We start from the raw sequence: 16173 nt of genomic DNA on the forward strand, positions 1-16173 counted from the left end.
TTTCTGGGCACCTACATGGCTCAGTTGGTTAAGCATCTGCCTTCGGCTCAGGTCATGATCCCAGGGTCCTGGGATTGGGCCCCACATCTGATTCCCTGTTCAGTGGAGAGCCTGCTTCTCCCTCTCCCTCTGCCCCCCCTGCTTGTGGCCGTGTGCTCGCTCTCTCTGTCAAATAAATAAAATATTTATTTATTTTTTAAAAGATTTTATTTATTTATTCGACAGAGATAGAGACAGCCAGCGAGAGAGGGAACACAAGCAGGGGGAGTGGGAGACGAAGAAGCAGGCTCATAGCGGAGGAGCCTGATGTGGGGCTCGATCCCAGAACGCCAGGATCACGCCCTGAGCTGAAGGCAGACGCTTAACCGCTGTGCCACCCAGGTGCCCCAATAAATAAAATCTTAAAAAAATATATAACTTTTTATTTTAGGAATGGGTTCTGTTCTGAACTTCTTCTTTAAAAGTAATCTCTCTACCCTGAGATTGAGAGCTGTATGCTCTACCTGCTGAACCTACTCTTTTAAAATGTTCCAGGAATGCCTTGTTTCAGCCAGGCAGTATTAAAATAAAGATAAGAGACAAAAGAAAACAAAAAACAAAAACATGTGCCGAGAGAGGACCCTGGAGACTCATGAATTCGAATAAGAAACTGTTAATTCCCATGTTGGTTTCCACTGGTATTTTTTATTCTTCCAAAATTAATGTCTCTATGATTCCCAGACATACTGGTAAGATGTAAAAAATATTATGTTCTTTCCCAAGCTCCCTTTCTCTTGTAACACTGTTAGGACACTAAAATGGATTTCTTTGCTAAGACACGAAGAAGTCAATTTTTTCCAGTTTTTATATTAACAATTTAAAAGCTTTCTTTTTTGACTACATAAAAGAAGTATATCTGCGGGCAACATTTCAAACATTAGAGCATGTAAAACTTAAAGGCAACCTTCCGTGATCCAACCCCAGAGATAAACACCTGGTCCAGCACACAGCAGTTCTCCACACTGCTTTTACATTTGCGTACTGGTTTTGTTTTTTTTTGAGTAATAAATGGACCATATTCCATTCGGCCACCTGTTAATTATAAGCATGCTCTTACCATGTGACTTGGACAATTTTCCACGTGCCATAGATAGACCAACCTCACTGCGCTTACTGGCCACAGAGTCTGCATGCTACGGATGTCTGACAATTTACTCAACTCCTATTCATGGGCATTTGGGTTTGGCCAAGGGCTTTTGCTTTTACAAATAAAACTGATGCTGCCCCTTGTGGAGAACACTTTGCTATCATATGGCCGGGTCAAAGGGAATGCCACGGATGGGAGAGGAGAGGTGTCCTGCCCCACACCCACGCCACGTGTTAGCAGTATTAGCAATCTTCGGAACTCTTGCTAACCTGTCAGGCTTTTAAAAACTATTAGATTAACACATTTTCTTACTTTTTTTTTGGCTGTCCTCCCTCTATATGTGGACCTTTGCCTATTTTTCTAGTGTTACTTTTCCCCTAGATTTCGAAGAGCTTTTTGCATTAAAAATGGTAGTCCTTAGACCTTCCTCCCACTTTTATGGCTAGTGGGTTTTATATCATGTATACAGAGGACCCATTCTAAGCTTATAAATAAATAAATAATATAGATAAGTAACAGTAAATCCGCTTATGTTAGCAACTAGTACTGTTTCTTTTGTTTTTGTTTCTATTTTGGTATTATTACTTTTTGGAATATGACGTAAAAAAGTTCAGGTGGCATTTTTCCTCCCCCCCCCCTTTTTCTTTTTCAAATAGCTACCTGTTTTTCCAGTATCATTTGATTCCATCCTCTCCTACTGATTTAAAATACTACCTTTATATTCTGGATTTTAATTGTGAAAAGCCTATTCCTCCCACTGACTGAAATACCTCAATTTTTTATAAATATAAAATACACAGGGGCACCTGGCTGGCTCAGTTGGAAGAGCATGCAACTCTTGATCTTGGGTCATGAGTTCAAGCCCCATGCTGGATGCAGAGATTACTTAAATAAATAAAACTTGAATATATAAATATTTATAAAACTTAAATTCATATATATATATATACACACATATATATTTATCTATATATATAGATATATATAGATAAATATATATATAGATAAATATATATATGAAATACAATAACATCTGGCAGGGCAAAGCACTTTGATTACTATTTTCCCCTTTATTTTCCTGGTGACTGTCGCATGTTTATTCTTTCATGAGAAAGCCAGAATAGGGGCGCCTGGGTAGCGCAGCGGTTAAGCATCTGCCTTCGGCTCAGGGCGTGATCCCAGCGTTCTGGGTTCGAGCCCCACATCAGGCTCCTCCACTAAGAGCCTGCTTCTTCCTCTCCCATTCCCCCTGCTTGTGTTCCCTCTCGTGCTGGCTGTCTCTGTCAAATAAATAAATAAAATCTTTAAAAAAAAAAAAAAAAAAGAAGCCAGAATAACTTTATCAAGTTCTTTTTTTTCTTCCAAGATTTTATTCATTTATTTGAGAGAGAGAGAGAGCAAGCAAGTGTGCATGAGTTGGGGGAAGGGGCAGAGGGGGAGGGAGAAGCAGACTCCCTGCTGAGCAGGGAGCCCAATGTTCGATCCCAGGACCCCCAAGCTGAAGTCAGACATTTAACCAACTGAGCCTCCCAGGCACCCCATTTTGTCAAGTTCTGAAAACAGTTTATCCAAGTCTTTTATATCCTTAAGTAGATTGTTTCTCTTTCCCTAGGTTCCAAATATTCCTTTTAAGGCTATTTCTTAATGTATTTTGTTGTTAGGTGAATCAGGTATTTTCTTCTACATGATTTTCCTAATAGCTGCTAAAGTACACTCAACATTTTCATCTTACTTTCAAAAGTCTTGTGAATTATTGTTTTGTTCATATAAGAAAGCTATTGACTCATATATGGATTTTGAAATTCCTATTTGTTGAATCGTTGTTCAAAACTTCAGTTAACTGCTCCCTCATGATTTGCAGAAAAGGTCTTGCCACTCTACTGTCAATATTTTTACTATTTTTTTTGTCTTCATTGGCTACTTTCAGAAAGATATAGGTAATAGTAGAGGCAAGCAGGCTTTGGGCATGAGAAACAAATACAACTTTAAAAAATCACTTTGAGGAAATATCCGTCTAAAGACTTAAATAAATGAAGACAGTTACTGTACTTTGTCAAATAATTTCTCCTTTGATCTACTAATATAATGAAGCGTACTACAGAATTCTCCTAATTTTGACCAACCGCTGCATTTCTAGAATGAACTCCCACCTACTTGGTCATATTGTTCTTAAATAACTAACTTGATTTCACTTATAAATAAAAATACATTTTCTCCAAGTATTTTCTGCATCAATATTCATCAGTTAGACTGAACTGTAGCGTTGTTTTAATTTTGTCAGGCTTTGACATTAAGATTATTCTGGTTTTATAAAATAAACTGGCAAGTTTTCTTTGTTCTCCACGCTTTGAAATAATTTAAACAGTACTATAATTATAGGTCTCTTAAAGGGTTAAAGGAATTGACCCATGGAATTATCTGACCTGAGTACTCCGTGATTTAACTCTCAAAACATTTTTAAAAAACTTCTTGTTGTTGTCCACTTACATGTTACATCGCTTCTTGATTCTTTAGTAATTTAGCGTCCTAGAAAATTATTCATTTTATTCAGGCTTTCAAATTGATTAACAGAAATGTACCAGTCTTTAATTCTTTCACATTTGCATGTCTGAGCTTAATTGCCTTCTTTTTTAATTAGGATAGATGGTAGTTTATCTTAATGGACTTGTTGAAGAATTAGCACTTGGATTTACTTTTAAATTCTATTTTTCAATTCTGTTGTTTTCTAAGCATTAATTTCTGTCCTTTTATAGTTCCCTTCTTTCTGTTTGGCTGAGGTTTTATGTTGTTGCTCTTTTTCCTTCTGAATTTGAATACTTTATTCATTTATTTTCTGGAATAGATATTTTGAAATGTAAAATTCTTTTCTGTGTGGCTTTTAACTACATACCTTTTCCAAGTTAAAACTGTCTTCAGTTCGACTGTCCTCTGAGTTGTCTGTGTTCTTCTCGTCATCCCCTTTATCTGCATTTGCAAATACAGATGCTACTCGGACCACAGGCAAGGGAACATCCCGAGGGACAAACCTCACTGAGCTGATGGGCATGGTCCACAGTTTAATTTTCTTAAAAGATTTGGTTTTGGCAGAATACCGTGATTCGCAGACAAAAACATCCTCATCTCGAAAGTTTTCTGGGCATAATTTAAAGTATTCCTGGGAGACATAAGGATAAGATTATTAGGTGAATTTTCTGAAAACCAGTCAACCAAAGAAACCAAAACCACACATCAATCAAGCAAACAAACAAAAGTTAACCTGTAAAGACTTTCTGACAGTCAACAACAAATAGTAAATGGTTAGCAATGTACAAGCATCTCCCTGCTACAGAACGGCCTTATTAAATACATACCCTTTAGCTTACCAACCGCCCTTTGAAAACATATTAGCATTTCATACAGCTATAATGTTCCTAAAAGCTTTGGGCAGGGCTCAATATGCCTGTATCAGATAGATACACAACAAGTATACTTTATTACCTAAAAAGCACTGACAACTTTTAATGATCTTCCAGAAAATGTCATCCTCAGAATTAGCCTGGCAATATAAAAAAATTTAAGCTAACTGCATTTAGCTACGTAGTGTAGGCAGCAAATGGTGGTCTTTCATCACCATGAGCAAATTTCTTCCCAAATCTTTACACAATGCCATACAGACAGAGCTTAAAAAAAAAAAAAAAAAAATCAAAGTTTAAAACACAGTGCCTAATTTATAAATACCCATTTTTTATGTTTGTAAATTTTATTTCATGGAATGATTTGTACTTTGGGGACTAAGGAGTTTCTTACCTTGACAAACATGACCACACATTTTCCTAGAATTTTACTAACGGGAACTTTATTGTAATAGTCACTCTTAAAAACTTCTTTTTCTAGAAATTTCCGTGTAGCCAGATGGAATGTTTCATTTGGCCGATAAAACCAACAGCCATACAACCATTTTTCACCTCAAAAACAAAAAGGGAGAGAGAGAGGAAATTACCATTAACAGAAATGACACATTCTTTACAAAATGAGCAAATTCTCCATTCTGCCATGGCCTGAACCTCACAATGTGCTTTTTAGGCCACAGTTTCTTGAAATAGTTATCTTAGAAGAAACAATACTTTAAAGTAATGAAGTATAACAAGGCCTAAAAAATGCTACTTCCCCCCTCATATTAAAAGATGTATAATATACAGAATGAAGATGATGATGAGACCTGCCGTAGGCTGCTGGGGCCAGGACACACTCAAGACTGTGTGCTTTGCTGAGGACAGAGCATCTAAAGCATGTAAAGGACGCATTTAGCACTCAGGGGAAGGAACACAAAGGTATTTCGTGAGGAGTCGCGGAGGGCACTGGACCGCCTGGATCACGTTTCTGTCTGCTTCTGGCTTCCGTTAACTCCTATTTGTTCTCCATGTCCTAAGTCAAAGGCAACTGTTCCAGGATGCCTTTTTGAAATCAAATTCTAAGCCAAGGCACATGTCACACTATAATAATTTCCTTTTGATCTGTGATGTGTACCAGAGTCGTTTGGCCAGGGGCAAAACACGAGCCTTTAGTTCTTGTGAGGCTCTGCCATTCTACAGTTCGGCTTACTGGGTGTTTTAAAGAAATAGCTGTTGCATGAATGAATCTCAACCTCACTTCAGGAAGCTGCATTTCTTTTGACTCAACTGTGCCACTCACTGGCCCTAGATCTATGTTAATCCTATATTAAGCGGGTGCTTAATTCTATTTACCGATACACTGCAGAACGACGGTTGTTGCAAGGCATAACATGTCTGAGTTACAATTTTCTTCCCTGAGGACCAAGGAGGAGTAAAACAGTCCCAGCTCACCAATCTGCCCTTCGATTGAAAACGCACTTACCAGCAGAATCTTCCCACAGTCTCTCAATGCAGACGATGTGCGGCTGCAGGCTGGCCTCTGCGGGCTCCACATAGACATAGTCCCCAACATGGTACATGCTGTTCTTAAAGCTGCAGTCCTGGCTGTACGTGCGCTGCAAGCTGGAGAGGCCTGCGGCGCCTGAAGAGTCTTCACTCTTTTCAGCTTCTTCGGTGAAAAAGACAAAAAGGTTCCCATTAATGGGACGTGGGATTCAGATGCAGGAGTCAAACATTACTTTAAATAAATAAGTAAATAATAATAATAAAAAGATACACTGAACAGCTCCCGAGATTAATGATTTTCAACAAGACTTATTTTTGCTAATACTTTTTGATGGCTACTAGGCAAGCCGTCATTTGCAAATACCATAGGGTTTTGGGGTTTTTTTTAGATTTTATTTTTGAGTAATCTCTACACTCAACATGGGGCTTGAACTCACAACCCCAAGATCAAGAGCTGCATGCTCCATCAACTCAGCGAGACAGGTGCCCCAGGGTTTTTGTGTTTTTGAGGATAAAGCTTTGCCCACATCTTTGATTATTTCCTTATGATACTTTTCTATAAATGCAACAGCTAGAAATAAGCATTTTAAATGTTTTTTTAAAAAGATTTATTTGAGTGAGACAGAGAAAGAGAGAGAGAGCACACCAAGCAGGGGGGAGGAGCTGACCCCTGGATCCTGACCTGAGCTGAAGGCAGATGCTTAAGTGACTGAGCCACCCAGGCACACCTTAAATGTTTTTTAAATGCATATTCAAACCGACGCCCAGAAGTCTGTATCAATTTTAGTCCCTCACTGTGTGGCCACAAGGGTCTGTTTCTCCATTTTTGCTCCAACACTCCTATTATAATTTTTTAAATCAATTTTATTTATTTGGGAGAGAGTGAGCACACAAGTGGGGGGAGGGGCAGAGGACAACGGAGAAGGAGTCTGCCCTGGGGCTCAATCCCAGTATCCCAGGATCATGACCTGAACTGAAGACAGACACTTAGCCTACTGAGCCACTTAGACGCCCCATATCATTTTCTAAAAGTTTTGCTGATTTTGGTGGAAAATGTTATCTGGTATTTGATTAGTCAAATGAATCCCTCTAAGATACAGAAGAGATTCACAAGATTCTTGAGATTAAATGCCAGCAGGAACACTGTCAACTGAATGGAAAGGGACAGAGACAGTACAATATGAAAGAGTGTTAGTTAAACCCCCAAAATTCTAGAGAAAGGAAACAGGTTGATAAAACTACTCAGCTGCAAACATGTGCTACCTTTCATGAAAACGGATGATGCAGAGGGCAGAGTGCTAAGTCACAGAGGAATATTTCTAGGACTTGGAACCTAATGACTCTGCCCAGCTGGATTTCAAGATTGCCTGAACTAATGACCCTTTCCTCTTCATTTCTCCCTTTCTGAAGGAGAATGTCTCTCATTCTTCCACGCATGTGTTCTCAGGGATCATATCCAGAGCCTCACCCATATACACCCATTTAAATGATTTAGATAATCAGGTTCAGGACTTTTGAGCTCATAAAGCTCATAATATTTAGATGAGATTTTGATACCTGGCAGAGGGGTGTTATTGCAACAAACACCTAAAAAATAGGGAAGTGACTCTGGAATTGGACAAGAACACAGACTGGAAGAATTCTGAAGAGCAGAAGAGAAAAAGCCTCCACTGCCATGAATAGACTATGGCAGAGAAACGGACATTAAGGACTTGGCAGTAGAAGGCACAGGTGGAAATGAAGAAAATGACTTGGAAAGGAGATCCTTGTTATATAGTGGCAGAAAGTTGGAAGAACTGTGCCCTGGATTCTGGGCCTCTTAGGTTGATCTCTTGGTTATCTTTCTCCTTATTTGTTTGTTTGTTGTTCTACTGCCTGGGAGACTTCTTCATCTTCTAATCCTTCTCTCAGTGTTTCCTTTCTGCCATCACTAACAATTTTTTTAAAACGGAATCAATTTGGCATATAATCATGTGTCAAGTTATACAACCAGCTACTTTGATTCATTTATATATTGTTGACACTGTAGTGACATTTATCACAGCACTTACGCACTCATATTAAGATACTGTGGTCTATCTTCAGTGTGCATTAGCACTCCATGACTATTTACTACTCCTTACAAGTTTGTACCATTAAACACCATCCTCTTTTTGCCCCTAACCCATCATTGTTTTTAAACAGTTTCAGTGAGATGTGATTCCCACACCATACAATTCCCTAAAGTGTACAATTCGGTGTCTTGGTATGTTATTAGTTTTTTAAAAACTGGTAATACACCACATAAAATTTGACATTTCTGAACCATTTTTAAGTAGATAATTCAGTGGCATTAACTACACTCATAATATTGTGCAATCATAACCACGATCTCTTTACAAAACTTTTTCTTTATTTCAAACAGAAGCTCTGTACCCATTAAGTACTAACTCATCTCTCCTCCCCACCAGGCCCTGGTAACCTCTACTCTACTTCCTGTCTCTGAATTTGGTACTCTGGGTCCCTCATATAAGTGGAATCCTATAATATTGGTCCTTTCCTGTCTGGCCTATTTCAGTTAGCATGTTTTCAAGGTTCATCCGCGTAGGGAACAACACTCCATTGTGTGCATATACTCCATTTTGTTTATTCATTAGTTAATGGGCACTTAGGTTATTTCTGCTTTTTGCCTATTGTGAATCATGCTGTTATGGATATTGGTATATAAGTACGTGTATGAGTTCCGCTTTCAGTTCTTTGGGTCTACACTCGTGGATCATATGGTAATTCAATGTTTACCTTTTTAAAGAATTGCCAAACTGTTTCCCATAATGGCTGTGCCATTTTACACTCCCACCACCAATGTATGAGGGCTCCAATTTCTCCACATCCTCAATACCTGGTTTTTGTGGGTTTTTTTTTTTTTTTTTTTTTTTTTGTGGATAACAGCCATTCTAAAAAGAATGAAGTGGTATCTCACTGTAGTTCCGATTTGTATTTCCCTAATGATGTTGAACATTTTTTTTTATGTGCTTATGGCCTTTTGTATAATTTTTTTGGAGATAAATCTATTCAAATCCTTTGTCCATTTTCTGAACTTAAATATTCTGGATATTAGACTCTTATCAGATATATGACTTGTGAATATTTTCTCATTCTGTTGGTTTACCATATTTTCAATATCTAAGAAATTTTCTTTTTTCTTTCTTTTTTAAAAATATTTTATTTATTTATTTGACAGAGAGAGAGCACACAAGCAGGGGGAACAACTCCCCGCTGAGCAGGGAGCCTGATGTGGGGCTTGATCCTAGGACCCTGAGATCATGACCTGAGAGGAAGACAGACGCTTAACTGACTGAGCCACCCAGGCACCCCTCAAAGAAATTTTCTGTCCTGTGAATGTTCAGTTTTATGGCCTCCTATTCTTATTTTATGGATGCAGTAGTTCGTCATCTCTCTGAAGGTCTAAATCTTAGTTTATTAGTTTTTGGTTTTTTAAGAAGTTTTTCTCCACCTGCCTTCACTTTTTTTTCCTTTTTGTTTTGTTCTCCATCTTACATCTTAGAGGTTTTCCTTAAATATTTGGTCCTATTTAAGTAAATACCTACTCCTATCAAAAAGCAAAATGCTAAAAAAAGCTGACTAGAAGCTCTTTATGTACAGTTTTTTTTCCCTATTGCTGGTTCCTTTTCTCAAGAGAAAAATCTGTCCGTAAGCCTGACCGCCGGCATGCTAGGAGCTAACGAGTTCAAAGGGCCAGGGGTCTCACTACTTAGTATACATCCTCTCATGATCCCACTCTTTAGAACTGTACCTCTAGCCTTTCAGACTGCTGCTGTCCCTCAGTCTAGACACTTGAGGGCGAACAATCACGGGAAGGGTTGGGGAAGGGAGCTGAGGTTCAACTCTTTTAAATTTTTACTTTCAACTGTTTTCAGCGCCTCCATTTGCAGGAGTACCTGGTGCTCTAATCCCTGTGCCACTCTAGACAGGCACAGGCCTACTTAAGGTCTTCATCAGACGCTGGCAGGGAAGCCAGTGTCAGCAACTTACCCAAATTCTTACTGCCACCATCTCCTTTTCCATTGCTTCCCTTCTCTTTTTTTGAGGAAGGGGAACTTTTACGTTAAAGGGGAAGCTTTACATTTTGTCTTTTGTTTTGCTTTAAAATCCCCTTTCCTACATCTTAGAGGTGTTTTGGGATGTACTAGCAGTAGGCATCTGTACAACCTGCCACGTTACAGTGAAAGGCCTCCATGTTTTTTCACCTTTGCTTGCTTCCCTTGTAGGAGTAATTAGTTCTGGCACTTAATACAAAAACATGGTGCATGAGATCTTCTAGTTTCCCTCAATTTCCATCATTATTAAGAAACCTCCTCCTATGGCTTAAAGACAAAGAGCGCTGACTGACATACAACCACTATCCTACCTTCTGGTGGTTTGCTGTCTTTTTAATATGCATTAAAGTGACCTGACATAGGATGATCTGAAGCAGACTACAGTTCTCTCATGGCTAGTAATAACAAGTTACAATAAGCCTCTGGGTAACCCCCCTTCCTACTCACTCGAGTATTCTAGTGCTTACTTCACGTTGTATGGCAAAGCACCACTTCTTACCTATTTCCAGTCCCACCGCTGGGAAATATAGTCCCTGAGTTGATGGAAAAAAAAGAAGTGTTAACAGGGCTGCTCTTGGCAGCCTCAGAAAGGAGCTCTGTGCAGCAGGGCTCCCTTTCCTCTCGTCGGCAAAGGCCTGCAGGCTCCTGAGATAGGCACAGCCATGTGAAAGGAACGAACATCTCCTACTGCCTTTTTCTCTATGTGGCTCTGCTTTCCTACCATATGCCTTTTTCACAGATTAAATGCTGGAAACATTTCCTGGTAACAAAGGATCAATCAAGGGCAGTGACCAACAGCTTTTCAAATGTCAGTACCAAGGTACACAATGGGTTCACGTATCATTGCTAATCCACCAAGAAGCAAGACAGCAGGAGCTCCTCTGTTAGCTCTACAGCCTTACGGCAGCGATGCCCACAACTAAGTGTGCATCAGAACCACCCACGGGACTCGGTAAAACATAGACTGTTGGGTCCCACCCTCGGGAGTTTCTGAATTGGTAGGTCTGGAGTGGGACCTGAGAATTTGCATTTCTTTTCTTCATTTTTTAAAGTAGGCTCCATGTCCAGAGTGGATGAGGAGCCTTAAGTGGGGCTTAACTCACAACCCTGAGATCGAGACCTGAGCTGAGATCAAGAGTCCGATGCTTAACTGACAGAGCCACCCAGGCGCCCTGAGAATTTGCATTTCTCACCAGTTCTCAGGTGGTGCTGCTGCTGCTGCTTGCCTGGAGGCCACATTTCGAGAACAGCCTTACAGTTATTCAAGAAGCAGCTGTCACTAATTTTGCATTGCCAGGAAAACTGTCAATAAAACTTGAAGAAAAAAAAAAAGCCCAAGTATACAAAATTTTGTCAGTACTAACAACATGGATTGTCTCAAATGTCATACCCATTACAGCACTGGCATTTTCTGTTTCCTCTTTCATTGCTTTCCATCCTGATTTTTATTATTTCCTCTACTTACTTCAGGTTTGATTGGCCTTTCTTCCTAACTTCTCGAGGCGGAGACATATACTTATGTTAGAGCTTAACTCCTTTCAGTGTATGTGTTTAAAGCTTTAAGTTTCTTCCTATGAACTGCTTTAGATATATCCCATAAGTTTTAATACACTGTTTTCATTTGCATGCAGTTCAAGTTTTTTCTAATTGTCCTTGTGGTATCTTCTTTGATCCATGGGTTACTTAGAAGTGAACCATTTCATTTGGGGATTTTCCAGATTTCTTTCTGTTGCTGATTCCTGGTCTAAATCCCATTCTGTTCAGAGAGCAAACCTTGGTACCCTTCTTTAACTTATCACCATTTCCTTCAGGCTGAGCCTGACTTGATTGTGCTAAATAGCGCGGCTTTGCTCCCAAAGAGCTCCATTCCTTTGTGCTACTGTTGCCACATATGATACTTCTATAAATGCTGTAAACCTAACGGTGATGTTGTAACTATTTCTTTAAACCTCATGTTTTCTGAAGAAATTAAGAGAAGAAAAATGAAAAAATAGAGACAGTCTTTTATATTTACCCACATATTTACCATTTCCACTACTCTTCAGTCCTTCCTGCAGATTCGAGCCAACCATCTGGTGGTGTTTTCTTTTGGCCTGAAGCTCTTCCTTCAGTATGTCTTACAGGGAAGATGTGCCAGCAGTGAATTCTGTTTTTGCTTATCTAGGAATGTCTTATTTCAGCTTCATTTTTGAAGGGTAGTTTCACTGGATATTCTGGTTTACTCAGTTCTTGTCCCTTTCAGCACTTTGTGTATCATGTCACTGCTTTCTGGCCTCCATTATTTCTTATGAGCCATTATCATAGTATTGTTTTCTTGGACATGATAAGTTGTTTTGCTGCTTTCAAGATTTTCTCTTTCAACGGCTGTATCTAGAGGTGGTTTTCCTTGTGTTTTCTTAGTGTTCTTAGAGCTGTAGGTTAATGTTTTCCTTCAAATTTGAAGTATTCAGCCATTTCAAGTATTTTTCTCCCCCTTTCTCTTCTGTCCTCTGAGACTCCCCGTATAAGTATACTAGGACACACGGAATGAGAGTTTGCTCCGAAGTCTGCTTAGCCAACGGTCAGCCAATGATTCAGATGAAGATCGTCCTCAAACACCTCAAATCCATAAGGACTCACCCTCTGCTGACTGATGTGCATGTGGCTTGGGGGACGCATTCAAAGTTTTAATCGATTTTCAAGTATCGTTTGTATTTTGCTTTCATTAGGTTCTTCCATCTCCCTCACAAAGGCACAGTTTCAGTCAGCCAAGAATGTGTGAGAGCTATCTCAGACCTTCCATGGCTACTTTCCAGGATATTCCTCAACCTCAGCTGTAATCTTGGGTAGCAAAGCTGCAGATCTACCCCATCATCTCTGCCTTGATCACTTTTAGCTGGCAAAGACACCCCCCGACCCCACAAGCTCTCACCATCCTGAATGAGTACATCCCCTCTGGCGGCAAAGTGGCCAGGTTCTGTGCGGCTAGCCTTACGCTGGTAAATTATTCTTGCCAACCAGGTTCCCTTCTCTTCTTTGCATATGTCATTGCATATGAGAATTTGCTTCAAATCAACTTTATTTTGTTTTCTTGCCTACGGAAAAAAAAGCCCTAAGCAAACGTGACGCTAAAGACTAATATAACTAATATAACTCGGGGCGCCTGGGTGGCACAGCGATTAAGCGTCTGCCTTCGGCTCAGGGCGTGATCCCGAGGATCTGGGATCGAGCCCCACATCAGGCTCCTCCGCTATGAGCCTGCTTCTTCCTCTCCCACTCCCCCTGCTTGTGTTCCCTCTCTCGCTGGCTGTCTCTATCTCTGTCAAATAAATAAAATCTTTAAAAAAAAAAAAAGACTAATATAACTCTTGGAAAATCACAATCCTAGGTATGTATGTAAACTCAAACTTTATAAGAAATACACCTGAAATTAATGTAACACTGTGTGTCAACTATGCTCAAAAAAAGTACCGCATGAAAAGAAATAATAATGATAAAAACTTTACAAGAAATGATCACATTTCTTTCTTAGTAAAATAACGCTTTTAATTATTTTGAATAAAAAACTGATTTTACCCAGTTTAATAGAAATCATTTTTCTTGTTTTTCTTTTTAAGAGACAGAGTGAGAGCAAGCGGGGGAAGGGGCAGAGGGAAAGAGAGAAGCTCAAGCAGACTCCCCACTGAACCTGATGTGGGGCTCGATCCCAAGACTCTGAAATCATGACCTGAGCCAAGGATCAAAAGTAGTATGCTTAACCAACTGAGCCATCCAGGCACCCCTAAATCATTTTTCTTAAAGAGAAACTGTTTGCTGGATTTTAGGAAAGTTCACTTTGGTGCACGTGGGTGGCTCAGTCGGTTAAGCATCTGCCTTCGGCTCGGCTCAGGACATGATCCCAGGGTCCTGGGATCGAGTCCTGAGTTGGGCTCCCTGCTCAGTGGGCAGTCTGCTTCTCCCTCTGCCTGCCGCTCCTCCTGCTTGTGCTTGCTCACTGTCAAATAAATAAAATCTTAAAAAAAAAAAAAGTTAGTTCACTTTGTAGTTTTCAAAGATAATGACTAGTATCCAACTTCCTTCCTCTTAACCATTGAAAGATTCAGCAGCTCGGTTCCTGACATACCTCTTTACGAGGGACCTTGTATCATCTTCTGAAATCACGTATACAGGTAATTAAACCAAACGGTTTCTTCTTTTCTGAAGAAGTGTGATTTTTTTTAAAGTCATGTTATCTTCTCCCTGATGACCTCATTTAGGTAGTAACAGCACGGGAGCTATTTAAAGATTTACAGCAGTTGAGGAAGCCTTAGGCAATTGCTGAGAGCAGCACTGCTTAAAAAGCTACTGAGTGCACTTGGGAGCAGGAGGTTTGGGGCCTGGCTTAAGCTGGTCCATGTCCAGTAAACTCTACTTACAAAAGAACAGTGGAAATGACTTACACAAAATTCCCTGCATCTTCCTTTTTTCTTCTGCAAGCCCATTTGGGGGCAAAATAGAAAATAAAATAATGTATACATGTGTATATGTGTGTGCTTCGAGTGGAGGACACTGATTATACTGTGTCCATTTAGGTGGGGAAATCAAATTCAGGAAACATTTTATGAGCTTCTTTTGTTCTAGGTAATTATTCCTCTAGATTTGAAAAGTGAAAAGAGAAGTTCTTTATAAAAAATGGTTTTGCCCTATGTTGGATCAACAACACCCAGGCCTGTCAGACATAGATGGACCACGAGAAGGAAGTTCTATTTGCATCTCACCACGGTCTGTCTTGGCCACACGTATGCGGGCGCACAGGCTCGGGTGGCACAGGCGCAGCCGTGGGTGAGTGAGGCCCTCTCTCTAGCACAGTGGCTTCCAGGAATTAAGGACACATCTTTGAGTACCTTCAAACGTCAATGGGCAGTCCTCTTCAAAGGAGCACCACCGGAAAATTATACGGAGAAATACTTATAATGAAAGACATACCTCTATGAAAATGACTTCAAATTATGAAAAAAAAAATCTAACAACCGCATCTTCCAAGAAATCCGGGAATAGTCCAACTCTACTTTGTAAGCAAATAAGCAGGCAAGCAAACAAACCAGCATGTGAAAGAAAATTGGTGAAGCTGGGAAGTGTTTCACAGAGAACATGAAGCCCTTAAAGCCTGTATGAAGCATCCGAGGCAAGCTCATTGGTGTTGTTAAATGTGCTGCATTCTAGTTCGCTAAACTGTGACATTATAGTATTTTCAGGTATCACTAGTTTTGGTCCACCAAAGTGGTCCAGGATCCAGACGTTGGTTAAATTCAACTTAGCAAAGAACCAATTATGGCTGGAAGGCCAGGTTTTCATGTCAGGGTGCTGGATGAACAGTGAATGCCTGGCAAAGTCCATTTCCATTTCATTCACATTAGTAACAGTTCCTGACAGCATTATGTGAGCAGAGAGGGGACTGTGGGGATCAAATACATGCTTCCTGGAGAAGTCAGTCTATGCCAAAGACACGGCTGGCGTAGCATGTGGATTTTCCTGAGGGTTGCCCACCAACTGCAGCAGGGAGCCCGGGCAGAAGCAGGGCACGCTGCTGCCCACGCCTGGGGGCCCGTCGCTGAGTGAGAAGACGTCGACGAAGGCCTAGCCATGCACCGCCTCCTCCGTGGAGAGTGCGCCCCAGTCACAGATGCATGTCACGAAGTGGGCCATGTGCTCTGCGTCCTTGTGGGGCAGTGGCGCGGGGGTGCCGGTGATACCAGCAGCGCCCCTGGCGCTGGCGCTAGCAGGCTGGCCATGACGGTGACTCCAGTGAGTCCAGAAATGATCAAATTTCTAATAAAAGTTCCCACTGTCAAAATATTTCTAAATTCTGGCAAGTGACTCAAAGTAACATTTTTGGGTTAATACAATGAAAATAAAAATTTCCTCCTAGTATTGTGGTTCAGCCAAAATACCATTTAGTCTGGCCCGAGTCTGCAGGGGGAAAGCCATCCTGCTACATGACAGGGCAGAACCTTGATGCACTCGCTGCTGAGAACACTCCCCAGCTCCAGACAGGCCCTGCAGGTTTTATCTGCCAGTACTATTTCGACCTGGTGAGCTCCCACACCTGTGAGTT

At 40.5% G+C, this 16173-nt stretch overlaps 1 protein-coding gene and 1 pseudogene across 25 annotated transcripts in view; both read right to left on the bottom strand.

Moving 5' to 3' along the window:
* Nucleotides 1–16173, bottom strand: part of PBRM1 (polybromo 1) — a 116013-nt gene that overhangs the window by 31893 nt on the left and 67947 nt on the right. For 18 of the 25 annotated variants that reach the window (XM_026500994.4, XM_026500992.4, XM_044384894.3 and 15 more), the window contains 3 exons: nucleotides 5981–6166; nucleotides 4913–5070; nucleotides 4017–4280 (listed from right to left, as the gene is read on the bottom strand). In XM_026500994.4, coding sequence (XP_026356779.1) covers nucleotides 4017–4280; nucleotides 4913–5070; nucleotides 5981–6166 — 608 coding nt within the window. The remainder of the gene's footprint in view (nucleotides 1–4016; nucleotides 4281–4912; nucleotides 5071–5980; nucleotides 6167–16173) is intronic. The other 7 variants (XM_057311761.1, XM_057311764.1, XM_057311770.1 and 4 more) reach the window with 1 other exon arrangement.
* LOC113256578 (protein CREG1-like) lies at nucleotides 6862–16046 on the bottom strand (annotated as a pseudogene).

The sequence above is a fragment of the Ursus arctos genome, unplaced genomic scaffold (assembly GCF_023065955.2).
Source record: "Ursus arctos isolate Adak ecotype North America unplaced genomic scaffold, UrsArc2.0 scaffold_14, whole genome shotgun sequence".
NCBI classification, from domain to species: Eukaryota; Metazoa; Chordata; class Mammalia; order Carnivora; family Ursidae; genus Ursus; species Ursus arctos.